Source organism: Enhydra lutris, unplaced genomic scaffold (assembly GCF_002288905.1).
Source record: "Enhydra lutris kenyoni isolate GAN:26980312 unplaced genomic scaffold, ASM228890v2 scaffoldscaffold41, whole genome shotgun sequence".
NCBI lineage: Eukaryota > Metazoa > Chordata > Mammalia > Carnivora > Mustelidae > Enhydra > Enhydra lutris.
The window spans coordinates 505,350-523,529 of record NW_019154125.1 but is presented as its reverse complement, the minus strand read 5'-3'; the positions used below and the strand labels follow the sequence as shown (position 1 = coordinate 523,529).

The 18,180-nt window shown below is 35.6% G+C and overlaps 1 protein-coding gene across 2 annotated transcripts in view; it reads left to right on the top strand.

The window, feature by feature from the left end:
- LOC111155467 (centrosome and spindle pole associated protein 1) overlaps window positions 1-18,180 on the top strand; it is a 135,622-nt gene that overhangs the window by 68,216 nt on the left and 49,226 nt on the right. For both annotated transcript variants that reach the window (XM_022515632.1, XM_022515631.1), the window contains exons 15-16: window positions 14,175-14,304; window positions 16,318-16,465. In XM_022515632.1, coding sequence (XP_022371340.1) covers window positions 14,175-14,304; window positions 16,318-16,465 — 278 coding nt within the window. The remainder of the gene's footprint in view (window positions 1-14,174; window positions 14,305-16,317; window positions 16,466-18,180) is intronic.

Here is an 18,180-nt window from a genome sequence, read left to right as displayed (position 1 = left end):
AGCATTTTAAGTGTGTAGTTCAATGGTATTGAGTACATTCATATTGTTGTGCAACCATCACCACCACCTGTTTCTAGAACTCTTTTCATCTTGTAAAACTGACTCTATACCTGTTAAACAACATTTCCTTATTTCCCCCTCCTTCTGCCCCTTTTTGTCTCTGTCATTTCAAATACTTTAGATGCCTCATAGAAGTCAAGTCTCATGTAACTCGTCTTTTTGTGTCTGGCTTATTTTACTTATCATAATATTTCAAGGTTAACCCATGTTGTAGCATAAGTCAGAATTTCCTTCCTTTTTAAGGCTGAATAATACTTCCTCATATGTAGATACCACATTTTGCTTATCCATTCATCCATCAATAGGCACTTGGGTTGCTTCCATGTTTTGCTCTTGCAAATATGCAGCTGTGAACATGGGTATACAAGTTTGTCTTCTAGACTTCACTTTTGGTTCTTTAAAGTATATACCCAGAAGTGGAATTGCTGGATCATATGGTAATTACCTATCAGGTAACCATTATACTGTGTTCCACTGCAGCAGTACTATTTTTCATTCCCATCAACTGTACATGAGGGTTACAGTTTCTCACCTCCTCACCAACACTTGTTATTTTTGTTTTATTTGATAAGAGCCATGCTAATGGATATGAATTGTTATCTCATTGTGATTTTTATTTGCATTTCCTTACAATTACTGTTGTTGACTGAAGTTTTATGTGCTTATTGACCATTTGTCTGTCTGTGGAGAAATGTCTGTTCAAGTCATAGTTCATTTTTTAATTGGGTGGTTTGGTTTTTTGGTTGATGAATCTTGAGTTCTCTTTTTTTGTGGATATTAATTCCTTATCAGATAAATGATTTGCAAATATTTTCCCCCATTCTTTGTGTTGCCTTTTTACTTTGTTGATAGTACCTAGCAACACTATCAATGCACACAAAATTTTAATCTTCATTAAGTTTTATTTGCCTCTTTTTTTCTTTTTTGGTTGTGTCTTTGGTGTCCCATCCAAGAATTATTGTCAAAACCAAACTGTGAAGCTTTTTTTTTTTTTTTTGAAGATTTTATTTATTTATTTGACAGAGATCACAAGTAGGCAGAGAGGCAGGCAGAGAGAGAGGGGGAGAAGCAGGATCCCCACTGAGCAGAGAGCCTGATGTGGGGCTTGATCCCAGGACACTGGGATCATGACCCAAGCCGAAGGCAGAGGCTTAACCCACTGAGCCATCCAGGCGCCCCCAAATTGTGAAGATTTTGCCCTATGTTTTCTTCTAAGAGTTTTATAGTTTTTGGCCTGCATTGAGGATTTTGATCCATTTGGTATGAAGCATTATTAAGGGCCCAGCTTCATTTTTCACATGTGACTATCATTTTCTTAGCATCATTTGTTGAAAAGACTGCAATTTTCCTATTGTATGTTCATGGCACTCTTGCAAAAATTATTTTACTTTGCATGCATGCATTTAGTTCTGAGCTCTATTCATTTGTTATATATGTCTCTTTATATGCAAGTACCATGCTGTTTTGATTACTGTAGCTTTGTGGTAAGTTTTAAAATCAGGAAGTATGAGTCCTGTAGCTTGTTCTTTTTCAAAAATTTTTGGCTATTTGAGGTCTTGAGAAAATAACAGTAAGGGTGTCTCCTCTGCAAAAAAAAATCATTGAGTTTTAGATAAGGCTTGCATTGAATGTGTGCATCACTTTAGGTAGTATTGACATCTTAGCAGTATTAACTCTTCTAATCCACGAATGGGGTATGTTTCCATTTATTGTCTTTTTTAATTTCTCTCAGCAATGTTTTATAGTTTTCAGTGTATGTACAAGTCTTTCACCACTGTTCTCTTTGATGCTATTATATTGCATCAAATATTCTGTTCTCTTTGATGCTATTATAAGTGGAATTGTTTTTGTAATTTCCTTTTCAGATTATTTATTGTTTGTGTATAGACATGCAACTGATTTTTGTGTTAACTTTGTATCCTACCATTGCTGAATTTGTTTTACTAACAGGTATTTTTTTGTGTGGGGGATTTAGAGTTCTCTCTGTATAAGATCATGTCAACAATGAACAGAAATTTATTTCTTACATTCCAATTTGGATGCCTTTTACTTATTTTTCTATCCTAATTGCTCTGGCTAGAACTTCGTATACTATGTTCAATAAAAGTAGAGAAAATGGGTACTTTGCCTTGTTACTGAACTTCAAGGAAAAGCTTTCCGTCTCTTAAATATGGTATTTATTATGTTGAGGTAGTTTCCTTATCAAGAAAGATTGTTGAATTTTATTATTCTTTTTCAGCATCAGTTGAGGTGATCATATGTTTTTTTTTTCTTCCATTCTGTTAATGTGGTATATAGTATTGATTGATTTTTATATATTAGCCATCCTTGTATTCCAGGAATAAATCCTCCCTTGACCATTGTGTTTAATTCTTTTAATAGGCTTTTAAATTTAGCTTGCTAGTATTTGTTGAGGATTTTTACATCAGTGGACACAAGCAATATTGGTCTGTAATTTTCTTGTAGCATCTTTGTGTGGTTTGGATATAAGGGTAAAGCTGGCTTCTCAGCATGTGTTAGGTTGTCTTCCCTCCTCTTCAGGGTTTTGGAGAAGTTTGAGAAGGATTGATATTAGTTTTTCTTTTAAGTGTTTGGTAGACTTTACCATTGAAACCATCAGGTCTGTGGCTTTACTCTGTCAGGAAATTTTTGATTAATGATTCAATTTCCTTACTAATTATAGGTTTTTCCAGACTTTCTATTTCCTTATGGTTTAGTCTTATATTTTGACAATATTAAGTCTCCAATCCATGAATGTGGAATTTCTTTAAAATTATTTGGGGTTTTTAAATTTCTTTCAACAATGTTTTGTAACTTTTAGGCTATTTAACTTTTGTTTAATTTATTCCAAAGTATTAATACTCTTTGGTGTTGTGAATGGAATTGTTCTCTTAATTTCATTTCCATATTATTCATGGTAGTTTGTAGAAATACATTTGAATTTTGTGTATTGATCTTGTATCTTGCAACTTTGCTGAACTCTTAACAGTTTTTAGTGGATTTCTTAGCATTTTCTGTATGCATGATTATGTCATCAGTAAATGAGGATAATTTTATTTCTTCCTTTCCTTCTTACACCTTTTATTTCTTTTTCTTCATTAATTGTCTTGCTTAGAACCTTCAATACAATGTTGAATAGATCTTATGAGAGTGGGTATCTTTATCTTATTTTGATCTTAAGTGGAAGGCATTTATAACCATTAAGTATGATGTTAGTTACAGGTTTTTTGTAATCACCTTTATCAGATTGACGAAGTTTCCTTTTATTCTTTGTTGATTGTTTTGATCATAAATGGTATTTGGAATTTTAACATATTTCAACATATTTCTAAATTAGAAGTTGAATTTTGCCAGATGGTTTTTCTGCATTTAATGAGATGCTTCAGAGGTTTTTGTTCTTTATTCTATTAATATGGTGTATTATGTTAATTAGTTTCAGATCTTAAATCAACCTTGAATTCATGTGATAAATCCCACTTGGTCATGAAGTACTATTCCTTATTATGTGTTGCTGGATTATTCAGTTTGCTAATTTTTGGTTGAGGACTTTTGTCTCTATATTTATGAGTGATATTATTCTTTGGTTTTGTTTTCATGTCAGATTTCTTAAAAAAATTTTTATTTATTTGAGAGAGAGTGGATGAGTGGGGGGAAGAGAGAAGAAGGAGGGAGGAAGAATCTTAAGCAGACTGTGAGCTGATGGTGGAGTCCAGTGGGGGGCCCAGTTCCACAAGTCTGAGATCACAACCTAAGCTGAAACCCAAGACTTGGGTGCTTCACTGACTGAGCCACCCAGGTGTCCGTTCATGTCTGATTTTGGTATCAGGATGGTACTAGCCTAATAGAGTTAGTTGAAAGTATTCCTCCATTTTCTGTTTGGGGTTTGTGAAAGATTGTTTTTAATTCTTTCATTGTGGTAGAATTTACCAGGAAATTAATTAGCTCTTGTTTTTCCTTTGTGGGTAGTTTTTGTTTGTTTGTTAGTTTTTTGTTTTTTTTATTTTACTAATTCAGTGTCTTTACCTGATGTCAGTTTATTTAACTCTTTCTTGTGTCTGTTTTGGTAGTTTGTATCTTTCTATGAATTTATCTACATCATTAAGATGATCTAATTTGTTGGGATAGTGTTGTTCATAGTATTCTCTTACAGTCTTTCTAATTTTTATAAGGTCAGTAGTGATACTCTTTCTTTTTTTCCTGAATTCAGTAATTTTAGTCTTTTTCTTTTGGTCATTCGAGCTGAACTTATGTCAATTTTGTTGATCTTTTTAAAGAATTAGCTGTTGATTTAGCTGATTTTTTTCTCTTGTGCTTCTAATTTCCATTTCATTTATTTCTTCTCTGATCTTTTTGTTTCTTTCAGTTTGCTTTTAAATTTTCTAGTTTTTGAAGGTGGGAGGTTAGGTTATTGATTTGGTGTCTTGTTTAGTGTATATAAATATAAATTTTCCTTTGAGTACTATTTTAGCTGCATCCCTGACATTTTATATGTTGTTTCTTTATTTTCATTCACTTCAAAGTATTTTCCAATTCCTTAAGAAGGGTAGACATGGTATTGACTATCTGGAAATCTAGGAAAAGGAGAAAGGAGATTTCGAAGACTGGAACAAAGGGAAAAATCATGAAGGGAGACATCTTGACCCAGCATTCCAAGAAGATGAAACCCTGACCAGTATCAAGCCCAAGAGGGAAAGGGTATCGCCCAAACTCAGGGTCCCCTGTGAGGGGAAGGGATTGATGGTCCCAAGACTGTGGAAGGACCCAGAAGAGTTGTCCCTCCAGTGGTCGATACACTGATTGTTGACTGAGCCCAGTACTGGGGCTTGATCCTGCCATGGGAAATCAGCCAACACTTAGTAATAATTCCTAATGCTCAAGATCTCACAGAGTCCTCTTAAAAATGAAAATTTTGACTCAATTAATATTGGTTGACAAGGAGATCTGGTTGAGATGGATCATGGTAAGCAGTGTCCAGTCCTCATGTATAGGGCCACCAAAATGTTAAGGTGGCCTAGTGATGTGGGTGACAAAGAATTGCACAAATAGTAGAGCCATAAGCAGGACAGCACTTATTCACTTTCCCAGGGGGAGAAGAGGGACCAGACATCAGGTGAGATGTTGGCCCCAAGTTTCTGTCAGGCTGAGCCCTTTAAGGGCTTTGAAGATGTGAGAGGATTGTCCCTGTGTCCAGTTTCTCCTTTGATTTCTTCATTGATCTGTTGGTTACTTTAGAGTGTGTTGTTTAATTTCCACAAAATTGGGGTACCTGGGTGGCTCAGTCGTTAAGTGTCTGCCTTTGGCTTGGGTCATGATCCCAGGGTCCTGGGATCGAGCCCCACATCAGGTTTCCTGCTCCACAGGAAGCCTCCTTCTCCTTCTCCCACTTCCTCTGCTTGTGTTCCTGCTCTCACTATCTCTCTGTCAAATAAATAAATAAAATCTAAAAAAAAAATTTCCACAAAATTGTGAATTTCTCAAATTTTCTTTTCTTACTCACTTGTGGTATAATTCTGTTGCAGTTGGAGAACATACTTTGTATGACTTCAGTCCTTTTAAATTTAATGAGGCTTGTTTTATAACCTACATATGGTCTGGAGAATTCTGTATAAATTTGAGAAGAGTGTGTATTGTCCTGTTGTTGAGTGGATCATTCCATCAGTGTGTCTAGATTTAGTTGGCTTATAGTATTATTTTCTGTATTTCCTGTTGATCTTCTATGTAGTTGTTCAGTTGTCCTATCTATTATTAGAAGTGAAGTATTGAAGTATCTATTATTTTTGATTTCTCTGTTCTCTTCTGTTTTTGCTTTTTATATGCTAAGTCTCTGTAATTATGTATATGTATGTTTATTATGTCTTAATGTTAAGTTGACCCTTTAACAGTATAAGAGATTCTTTTTTGTGTTTACTAATGGCTTTTGACCTAAAGTGTATTTTTCTGTTATAAATTTGCTACTCTTGTTTTTTTGTTTTTTTGTTTTTTTAGCTTGCATGCTATATAATTTTCCATGTCTTATCCTCAGTTTGTGTATTTGAATCTAAAATCTGTCTCTGCAGACGCATACTTTTGCATCCTGGTTGTTTCCCTCTATCTCCCCCCCCCCCCCCCCCGCCTTGTCCCCTGGCCCACCTTTTTCTGCTAGCTTCTGCCTAAATTTATGTATAGTTCAATTCTTATTAAGATAGGATTTTTGTCAGCTATTTTGCTTTTTAAAAAAAACCAACTCTTTTGTTTTTCTTTTCATCTATTAATGCCTTCTTTTATGTTAAATATTTTTTTCAAAGATTTTATTGATTGGTTGGTTGATTGATTTAGAGAGCATGTTCATGCACCTGCCAACCAGGGAAGGGGAGAAGGAAAGGAAGAGAGAGAAGCAGACTCCCCATTGAGCACAGAGCCTGATGCTGATGCCGGACATGTTAAAGAGTTAGATGCTGGGATGCCTGGGTGGCTCACTTGGTTGGACGTCTGCCTTCAGCTTGGGTCATGATCCCAGGGTTCTGGGATTGAGTCCCACATCGGGCTCCTTACTCAGCAGGGAGGATGTTTCTGCTTCTCCCTCTGCCTGTTGCTCCCCCTGTTTGTGCGCTGTCTCTCTTTCTCTCTAACAAATAAATAAATAAAATCTTTTAAAAAAATGCTTAAACACCTGAGCCACCCAGGTGCCCTTATATCAAATTTTTTTTAAGATTATTTATTTATTTATTTGACAGAGAGAGAGAGAGATCACAAGTAGGCAGAGAAGCAGGCAGAGAGAGAGAGAGAGACGGAAGCAGGCTCCCTGCTGAGCAGAGAGCCCGACGCGGGACTCGATCCCAGGACCCTGGGATCATGACCTGAGCCGAAGGCAGGGGCCCAACCCACTGAGCCACCCAGGCGTCCCAAATATTTTATAGCATTCCTTTTTTAATTCTCTTTTAGTTATTATTTTTGTGGGCTTTTTTGTTTTTGTTACAGATTAAAATTACTGTGTTAATTTAAAAGAACTGAGTTTAGGTCAATATTAATTTAAAATAGTAAAAAGTTTTTTCTCCATTTTTCCTTCCCTTTTCCTTGATGCCATTGTTATCACACAAATTACATCTTTATACACTTAAACTTGTCAACACAATTTTATAATTCTTTTTTTTCCTTTCTAGTTCCTTTGTTTCTTTGTGTATTTGTCTTTTAAGTTAGAGAGGAATATACACTAAAAACATATTTTTAATATCTTTTATCTTTGTGTATGTATAGTTAGTTACTGATGTTCTTTATTTCTTTGTGTTTACTCAAGTTACTGTCAAGTGTCCCTTATTTCAATCTTAAGTGCTCCATTCAGTATTATAGGACATGTCTGTTAGTGATGACTTCTCTGAGTTTTTACTGAATGGCCTAATTAGCTTTCATATTCTAATTTTGCTTTTATTTTTGAAGGATAGTTTTCCTGGGTATAGAATTCTTAGTTAAAATTCTTTTTCTGTCAGCATTTTGAATGTCATCTCCTTGCCTTCTCATCTTCATGGTTTCTGATAAGCTGTTAATCTTACTGAAGTTCCCTTATACATGATGAGTTGTTATTTTCTTGCTATCTTCAAGATTCTCCTTTTGTCTTTAGGCAGTTTGACTATAAAGTGTATGTGTATGGATCTTTGAGTTTTCCTGCTTAGAATTTGATGAGCTACTGAATGTGCTGATTAATGTTTTTCATCAAATTTGGGAAATTTTCAGCTATTATTCAAACATTCTTTATGTCCCTTTCTTTGTCTCCTTTCTTTCTGAGATTCCTATTATGTGTATATTGGTATACTTGATGGTGTCCCCCAGGGTCTCTGAAATTCTGTTCATTTTTCTTCAGCATTTTCCCTTCTTTTCCTTAGACTGGATAATCTCAAGTGTCTTATTTTCAGGTTCAGTGATTGTTTCTTCTGCCTGCTAAAATCTGCTGTTGAGACCCTCTAGTGAATATATCTTTTCAGTTTTTGTACTTTCCAACTCTGTAATATCTTTTTTTTTAAATAATTTCTCTTTGTTGATATTATTTGGTAAAACATTGTTCTTCTCCTTTCCTTTAATTCTTTAGATACAGTTTTCTTTAGTTTTTCCAAGGTATTTGTAATACCTCATTTAAAGTCTTTGTCCAGCAAGTCCAACAGGTAGGTTTCCTCAAGGACAGTTTGTATTGACTGATTTCTTTTTCCTGTTTATTGTATATACCTCCCTGTTCCTTTGCTAGTCTCATATAAATATTTTTGTTATTGAAAACTGGATATTTAAAAAGAAATGTGGCAACTGTAGAAACCTGATTTTCTCCTTACCTAAGGCTTATTGTTGCTATTTGTCAGTGTGGCTCTTTTTAAAGTAACTATTGTGAACTAATTCTATAAAATTTATATTCTTTGTCATATATGGCTACTGATGCCTCTTCTGGGTTAGCTTAATGATTAGGTCATGACTGGACAGAGATTTCCTTAAAGGGCTTAAATTTCCTCAAAATACTTAAATCTGTAATACTCTTTGTTGAGTGTTTTGTGTTTGTGTTGGGGCATGTTCAGGACAATATTCCAGCAATTTTCATCTCTGTTTTAGCTTTTACTTCTTCTAGCATAGAGCCTCAATACCAGCAGAAGTGAGAGATCAGGGTGTTCTCACAGCTCTTCTGGATATCTGCTAATTCTGCATATGCATGTGGCTTTCTGGAGTCATAGGAATATGTTAGTTTTTCAAGTGGTTATGTTTTTCCCTAATTTTTCTTTTGATTTTTTTTTTTTTTTTTTTTTGAGGGATTGGTCAGGCCTTTGCTTACCCCAGTGGTTTTGCTGCCACAGATGACTGCAGTGTTGCACAATTGCTGCTGATTTTTCTTTCCTTTTCTTTTTTCTAAGATTTTATTTATTCATTTGACAGAGAGAGATCACAAGTAGGCAGAGAAGTAGGCAGAGAGAGAGGGGGAAGCAAGCTCCCCGCTGAGCAGAGAGCCCGATTTGGGGCTCGATCCCAGGACCCTGAGATCATGACCTGAGCGGAAGGCAGAGGCTTAACCCACTGAGCCACCCAGGCACCCCTGCTGATTGTTTTCTACAAACACTTCATGATAAGAATATTTATACTGAGCAAGCTCTAAGTATGCTTTAAATAAAGGCAGGCTTTTCCAGGGAGCTGCCAGATAGGTCAAAAGTGACATTTTCCTAGAAATTGGCTCTTGGGGGAGCTCCAAACCTGTTCTGCATTTCCAGTGGCAGTGCTGCCGGTTTTTACAGCTGCCATTTGTGGCAGGCTGTTGGATTTTAAGGTTTCAGTAGAGCTAGGCGGAAGTTGAATGGGAAGGGACAGATTCACATGCCATAAAGATTGTTGTTCGTAATGAAAATTTTTCTTTTTTTCATTTTTTAAAACTCTTCTTGGATTGTTGCAAGCCTTACATTAATTTTCAAACTTATAAAAAAGTTGATTTTGGCAATTTTTTTTTTTAAAGATTTTATTTATTTATTTGACAGACAGAGATCACAAGTAGGCAGAGAGGCAGACAGAGGGAGAGGGAGAGGAAGCAGGCTCCCTGCTGAGCAGAGAGCCCGATGCGGGGCTCGATCCCAGGACTCTGGGATCATGACCTGAGCTGAAGGCAGAGGTTTTAACCCACTGAGCCACCCAGGTGCCCCATTTTGGCAATTTTTAACAGTGTTTTCAGTACTTAAATGGAGTAACAGATTTTCAGAGGTCCCTACTTTGCCATTGGGAAGTGTTTCCAGTTTCAGAACACTCACCTCCATAAGATCCCTCATACCCATTTACTGTTAGTTGTGAGTCCTGTCCCCAGTATAGTTGTTTTTTAAGTTGTCTTTTTTTTTCTATTTTGTTTTTCTGAATGCCACATTACAAAGTGTAAAATTGTGATATAAAGTAACAGTTAAATAGTGGAATTACTTTCTTAATTTCTTACAAACTATTTCCTAATGTATTTATTTTTATTTCCAAGCATTTTAGCCTAATTAGAGGTGGAAGGAACCCGTGATTCTGTTAACTCTTTCGATGTGCACATGATCTGTCATTTTTCCAATGTTTTATTTCTTTAACACAGCTGAATTCATAGGTAAAAATGTTATAGGAAAGGGACTTGTAAGTCTGCCATTCAGTCCCCAAAACTATTCACTGCTGGATGACTTGTCCTTAGAATTTTAATTGTTCAAATTAGATACACATTTACTAAAACAATAATTATCATAATAGCAGCAATTTCAGTTTATAGAGTAAGTATATGCTACTGTCATGTCATTATATGCATTATACATTATATGTATCAATATTTGTAGCTGAAGAAATTGTAGCTCAGCTTCAGTCCTCCCTGAATAAGCAGTTAAGGTAGAAATCTAAAGTAGTTTTCTCTGGGGACGCCTGGGTGGCTCAGTTGGTTAAGCAGCTGCCTTCGGCTCAGGTCATGATCCCAGCGTCCTGGGATTGAGTCCCACATCGGGCTCCTTGCTCGTCAGGGAACCTGCTTCTCCCTCTGCCTCTGCCTGCCATTCTGTCTGCCTGTGCTTGCTCTCTCCCTCTCTCTCTCTGACAAAAAAAAAAAAAAAAAAAAAAAAAAAAAAAAAAAATCTTTAAAGTAGTTTTCTCTGGCTGCAAAGCCTTAACTCTTTGCCACACTTTAGGCAACTTAAATCAAAATTACATTGTAATGATTTGTGATAACAGAAGAGGTTATAATTATTTTGTAAACCAACGTTTGCCACCTATACAAAGTATTGTCTTTTTGGTCAGCAGGGTCTTATTTAGGACCAAATTAAAGAACTTCAGAGCTGAAAAGGATGTTTGTGATTTCTTAACATGAGGTATGTAGGTTTCAGAGGGGCTATATAAATCCATTGAAATATTGTATGTATAATTTATGTGTGTGTATGATATATATATATATATACACATTCATACATATGTTTCTGCAATGAAAGTAGATTTTATCAAATTCTCACATTCTCAAAATATCACAGATTCCCTTCTCAAAAATTAGGAGATCCATTGATGGGCATCTGCGGATATAGTAAAGACCAAATTATCTCCTATAACTTTGACATTGTCATCCACTTCTCCAGTTTTGATATTTGCATGCCATTGTCCTTAATAACCTCTTTGTACATTCTTTTCTTGCATGTCAATAAATTTGACTGTCTTCTCTCTGGTGCACTTCAAGGTCTGGGTGATATCTAAGTAGTAAGAGCTCTGAATCACCAGAGAAAGATGGATAAAAAGGAGGAGAGGAAGAGGAGCCTTCATTTGCTGAGGAATCACTGCTCCAACTTTACCCAACACTTAGAATCACCTTTGGCACAATTTCCATCCCAGGTCTCATAAGCCGGGCAGAGTTTTAGAGATTCTACTGGTCTTAAGCCATCAGTATCATCAGTAAAATCTGTAACGTCTCTTTAAAAAAAAAAAAGAAAAAAAGTATAATTTTATGTATTTTTTCTTCTATTTATTTTTTAAATGCTGATAAAATATTAAATTAATAGTTTTAGCAGCATTGCTGCATACATAATCATTATGTAGAAAGCTGTTCTAGGAAACGGCAGTTTCTTAAGAAGTTAAACATGCTTATCAGACATCACTTGAATTGTCCTCCTAGGTATATACTTCAGAGAAATGTAAATATCTGTACACACAAAGACTTATATGTGAATGTTTGTAACAGTATTATTCGTAATACTTCTAAGTATAAACAGTTCAAATGTCCATAAATGGATAAATAAAATGCATTATATCTATATAAATGAAATACTGTTCAGCCATAAAAAAGAATGAATTATTTTAGAAAACATTTTATTTAAATTTGATTTAGTTAACATGTAGTGTATTACTAGTTTCAGGGGTAGAATTTAGTGATTTATCACTTGCATATAACACCCTAGCGCTCATTACATCAAGTGGCCTCCTTAATACCTATCACCTGTTTTTCCCATTTCCATACCCACATTCCCTCCAGCAACCCTCAGTTTATTTCTTATGGTTAAGAGTCTCCTATGGTTTGCCTTGCTCTCTGTTTTCCTCTTATTTTGTTTTTCCTTCCCTTCTATGTTCATCTGTTTTGTTTCTTAAATTCTACATATGAGTGAGAGCATATGGTATTTGTCTTTCTCTGACTGACTTATTTTGCTTAGCATAATACCTCTAGTTCCATCCACATTTTTGCAACTGGTAAGATTTCATTCTTTATTATGGCTGATAAAATATTCCATTGTGTGTGCGTGTGTGTATATATATACACTCACACTCACGTATATGCCACGTTTCCTTCATCTATTCTTCTATCGAAGGACATCTAGGCTCTTTCCATAGTTTGGCTGTTGTGGACATTGCTGCTATAAACATTAGGGTTCAGGTGCCCTTTTGGATCACTGTGTTTGCATCCTTTGTATAAATACCTAGCAGTGCAATTGCTGGGTCCTAGGTTAGTGCTATTTTTAACTTGAGGAAACTTCATACTTTCATCTGGAGTGGCCACACCAGTTTGCCTTCCCACCAAGAGTGTAAGAGGGTTTCCTTTTCTTTACAATATCAGCAACATCTGATGTTTCCTGACTTGTTAATTTAACCATTCTGACTGGTATGAGGTGGTATCACCTTGTGGTTTTGATTTCTATTACTGTGCTGCTGAGTGATGTGGAGCATTTTTTCATGAGTCTGTAGGCCATTTGTATATCTTCTTTGGAGAAGTGTCTGTTCATGTCTTCTGCCCGTCTCTTGACTGGATTTTTTGTTTTTTTTTTGGGTGTTGAGTTTGGTAAGTTCTTTTAGATTTTGGAATTTGTAGCCAGTTTGTTTTGAGAGATTGGTCTTAAATGACCCCTTTCAACCTTTTTCCATTCGCACATGCAGAGCCCCCTTCCTCTTAAAAAGTCTAACAGGGATGCCTGGGTAGCTCAGTCAGTTAAGCATCTGCCTTCGGTCAGGTCATAATCCCAGGGTACTGGGATCAAGTCCCACATGGGGCACCTTGCTCAGTAGGGATCCTGCTTCTCCTTCTGTCTACTGCTTCCCCTGCTTGTACGCTCTTTCTTTCCCTCTCTCTCTAACAAGTAAATAAATAAAACCTTTTAAAAAAAGAAAAAGTTAACATCTTTTAGGAATGATTTGCTCTGGCTCTCCTCATCTTCCCTTTTCTTTAAAAAAAATTTTTTTTGTGGGGGGAGGGAAGCAGAGAGGAAGAGGGAAAGAATCTTCAGCAGACTCCACAGATAGCTCTGGGCTCAGTCTCATGACCCTGAGATCATGACCTGAGCTGAAATCAAGAGTTGGACACTTAATCAACTGAGCCACCCAGCCACCCCATCCCCATCCTCATCTTTCCTTTTATCCTCTCATGATCCAGTGAGACAGTATACATAAACATATCTGTTTATCCTTATAGAAGATTGTAAATAAATTGGATAAGTTAGATACACAAAAGGAACTCATTATTTGAAATGAGGATATTTTTGGAGATGAGAAGCCTCCTGTAGTCTCTTTAATAATATAGTTTTATTATAAATCTAATACTTGAGTTTATCTTTTGTAATTCAGATTTTTAAATGTATTACTTTCTTCAAAGTGGCTGCATTCCTGTATTTAAGACAAATAGCACTTTTTTGCTTGAGATTTATGTAACCATAATGTATTTTAAACTTTCCTTTTTTGATTTTTTGCAGGCTTTTCAAAAATTTGAATATTATTTGGGACAGACTTTTTACTGTCTGTCCCAAATAATATTCTTGAAATGGCTAAGAAGTTATTACTTTATATTAGAGTACATTTATTAAATAAATTACTAGTTATGATATTGGGAGACTTATATTGTTATTTCTCTACATTCAGAAAAGTGCATAAGTCATATATGTACTGCTTGATGTATTATCAGCAAGTTTTTACCCCCATGTATCTGTCATGTGGGTCAAGAAATAGATCTAATAAATTTGGGAGTTCCATTAATTGTGAAACAGAGACAGTAGAGAGAGCTTAGTAAGGGGACATTTACTTAAGGATTTCTCCTTGACCTGCAGGGAAACATTTTTCCATGTTTTTAAATCTGCTTAAACAGTATACTATTTCAGAGGAGAAATGTCTTGTTTTGTCATAGATGGATTAAAATTATTGTGTACTTGATATAGGAATGTGGTTGGACAGAATGAACTGAAAATTACAAGTGATCGAGCAGTAAATTCAGGATTGTTTTTTGAAGATAAACCAAAGCCTTCAAAACAGTCACTTCAGTCTTACCAAGAAGCTTTGCAGCAACAGGTATTCATTCATTCATTCATTCATTGTATTCGTTCATTCATTTAATGTTGAACATTTTATGTGTTAGCTCAGTGGTTCCTTAGAACTCAGCTTGGCAGAGGAGAAGCAATACCACTCATTTATATTTCGCTATGATAAATTTTGGTGCAGCTAGATTAGAATACTTTTGGAAGCACAGGTTAAGAATAAATGCCTGGCAGTTAGGAGGGCTTCATTTGTTGTTGATACTTGAACTGCATGTTAAACAATGAATAAATTTTAAATTCCTGGCATATTCAGGGAATGGAAGTCAGTGTGGGAGAGGGGCTGAAGTATTATAGTGTGCTGGATTGTGAAGGATTAACTAATAAGGAATTTTCAGTTTTATCCTGTTACAGAGAGCCTAAGGGAAGAAAGTTTAAGCCAGAGAATGAAAAGAATAGTTGATGTGAATACCTTTAAGTTTTAGAGGGGTAGTTAGTTGTGATGTATATGATTGGGAAAAATGTGGCAGAGAAACGTTTTCTGTAGACTATTGAGGCAGTCCAGACAGGAGGTAAAGAGGCCCTTACTAGATAGGGAAGATGGGAGGACATCTAGAAGACAACTCTGGGATTTATTGATAGGACTTAGATAGAGGGAATGAGAAAGAACAGGGGGCTTGAAGATGATTCTGAATGTTGTAGTCTACAAGAATAATGAGGCTATGAATATGAACTAAGAGAAAAAAGTAGAACATTTTTAGGGAGGAGGATAATGGGTTCTGTTGTAGGTTGTAATATTTTAAGAAAGTTTGCTTAAAAGTAATTATATCAAATATATGGGGTTCTTGGGGGAGTATCCATATCTCTGAGAGGAGTCTGGAACTCTTAGCGGGTATATGTCCATCTGAAGTACTTCTCTATAAAATTCCACTTGGATTTTTTTCTAAAGCTCTTTTTGTTCAGATTTTACATGGGCAGCCTCCTTGAAAATGGATTTTTTTAAATGGTAGAATTACAACTTTATTTTTTGGATGGTAGATTTCTACAATAAAAGATTGAATTTATATCTGTTTTCAAATGAGCATTAATAACACCACTGGCAAAACTACATTGCCTAACTCTAGAATTTTATTTCATGTATGTGATGACTTCTTAGCCTTGATGGGGTGGTTGCTTAAATTTTCCATGGATGTGGTTATGACTTGTGTGTGTGTGGGGGGGGGGTTGTGATTTTTTTTTTAAGATTTTATTTATTTATTTGACAGAGAGATAGAGATCACAAGTAGGCATAGAGGCAGGCAGAGGGAGAAGGAGAAGCAGGCTCCCTGCCAAGCAGAGAGCCCGACGTGGGGCTCGATCCAAGGACCCTGAGATCATGACCTGAGCAGAAGGCAGAGGCTTAAACCACTGAACCACCCAGGTGCCTCTGTGGTTATGATTTTAAGAGTAACTTTCCAAAACATAGATACTTTTTCATTGCCATCCATTCCTAGAGACCAGCCTGTGCTTATTTGATGATGAAAAGACCGTTTTGTATGCTTTCATAAAGTTGTACTTAAAGTAGCCTGGAATTCTCTGAATAGCTTTGAACCTTCAACCTCTTGACTTCTGGGAATGGAGTTTGCCAAGGGTAAACTGAGTAGGTCTGGTGAGATGTGGGGAGTAGTTTATGGCTGGTCAGGTCCCATAACAGGATAGATGAAAAAGGGAAGTAGGGAGATCCTGTTGGTCCTCATGCAACTAGTGAGGTTTAGGAAGGAATAGCTCGGGTAGAGGTTGGTGGGAAGGAAGAATTTGTTCAGTTACAGCTGGCATCAGTGGCTGGAAAGCACTCTAGAAGCAATGATAAGAGGGACCAACAGCTATTTATTTTAGCCAAGGAAGTGTTTTTAAATTGGGTATTCCATAGATTTGTGATTTCAAATTATAGTGAGGCAGATTGTAAAAAAAGAAAAAAATCCAGTTTTTTTCTCTAATAAGAAAAATAACTAATATTAAAACTAAACTTTTTGTATCAGAATACTTGTTAATACTAATGTTTCTTAACAAGATTCGGGAAAGAGAAGAAAGAAGGAAGAGAGAACGTGAAGAAAAAGAAGAATATGAAGCTAAATTAGAAGCTGAAATGAGAAGTTACAACCCCTGGGGAAAAGGTGGAGGTGGTGCTCCTCTGAGAGATGCAAAAGGAAATCTGATAAGTACGTTATTTCCATTGATCTGTTGTTTTTAAAAGAAACTGAAATATTTTTAAAATTTTAAAAGAATGGTAGGGGGCGGGGGGTAGAAGTGAGTATCATAGCCTGTAAGGCAAGGTCTCTTTTTATATAGCTTAATGCAAAAGAGATATTTTGCAATACATATAATAACAGGTTAGAAAGTCTTTTTTTTTTTTTTTTTGGAGTATTCATTTAATTTTATTACATGTTTTTTCATCCTCTAATGATAATAATTCAATTGCAGAGAAAAGCTCATGTTAGTTGACAGGTTTTTACCCAAACCAGTAGTTAGATTTTTTTTAAAAAACATCCTGGTAAAAATAACAAAACTCTTATTAAATTTTTTTTTAAACTAGTAAGACATATTTAAAATAAGTGATTTGAAATAGTTGTGGGGTGCAGTATTTCATAGATGCCATATACCTGCACAGTGCAAGGACTCCATGGAAAAATAAAGACCAGATCTCAGAAACTTCCTGGTAGGTTGCAGAAACATATTAATTTGTCTTTAAGTTATGTACTCTCAAAAATATTTGATCTAGAGGGGTGCTTGGGTCTCTTAGTCGGTTAAGCGTCTGACTCTTGATTTCAACTCAGGTCATGATCTTAGGGTTGTGAGATCGAGTCCCACCTTGGGCTCTGTGCTGGGTATGGAGCCTGCTTTAGATTCTTTCTCTCTCTCTCTCTCTCTCTCCCTCTGCCTGACCCCCACCCAACTTTCACATACTCTCTCTCCCCCTCTTAAAAAAAATGTTTGAGATAAAAACAACAACAGCCAGCTCTTTGAAAAAAAAAAAAAAGGTCTTATACAACTTGTTATATATATTGGGTTGGTCTCTGATTAACTTTTAGATCAGGATAAAAATAGACAAAGATAGGTTTCTGAAAATTGTTTTATTAGAATAGAGAAATGAATAATAGAAACCCAGTAAATGGTAAAAATGTAGATTTCATTTTGTTCTTCAAGTATTACACATTATTATAGGGATAGTTGAGGGATGTAGTCAGAATACTTTCTGGTTATTGAGTTATTAAGAGTTCTTAAATAATATGCTTTTGCTTTGTTAAAGATGGCTTTTTAAAAAGATGTATTTGAGACCCACTTAAATTACTAAGATACATCTTTTCTTCCCAAAGGATTTGTTCCTTTCCTATCTTCACCTCATACTTTGTTCATGGTTTTGAAGACTAGAACTCTTACTCTTTTTATAGATGAGGTGATTTTAGATGATACATAGATAAACATTTCTTATCTTAAAAGTTAAATGTTGATTTGAATATATATTAAAAAAAACTGGTTTTTCATTGGGTAGTACTATAATATTTCCTTTTAAAGTACAGGTATTAATTAGTTCAGGCATTTAACAAAACGTGCTTTAACAAACACCCCCTAATTATCAGAAGCTTGTGGCTGAAGGCTTAAGGCTGTAAAAGTTACTTCTCACTTATGTCTCTTTCTGATGCTCTTTGATTGGGTCTCCTCCAAGAGGTGACTGAGGAATTCAGGGCTCTTTTCTTATATCATTCATCCACTTTGAAATCCTTCACTTATAGCAGCCAAACAGGGTTTAGTGGTGGGAGAATTAGTTGAGAGTTTTGTGGGGGTTCTGGCCTAGAGGTGGAAGGGATATTGCTTGGTCTCTTTGCTCCAATATTCAGACCTAATTATAAGGAGATCTAATTATAGTGCCTAGGAA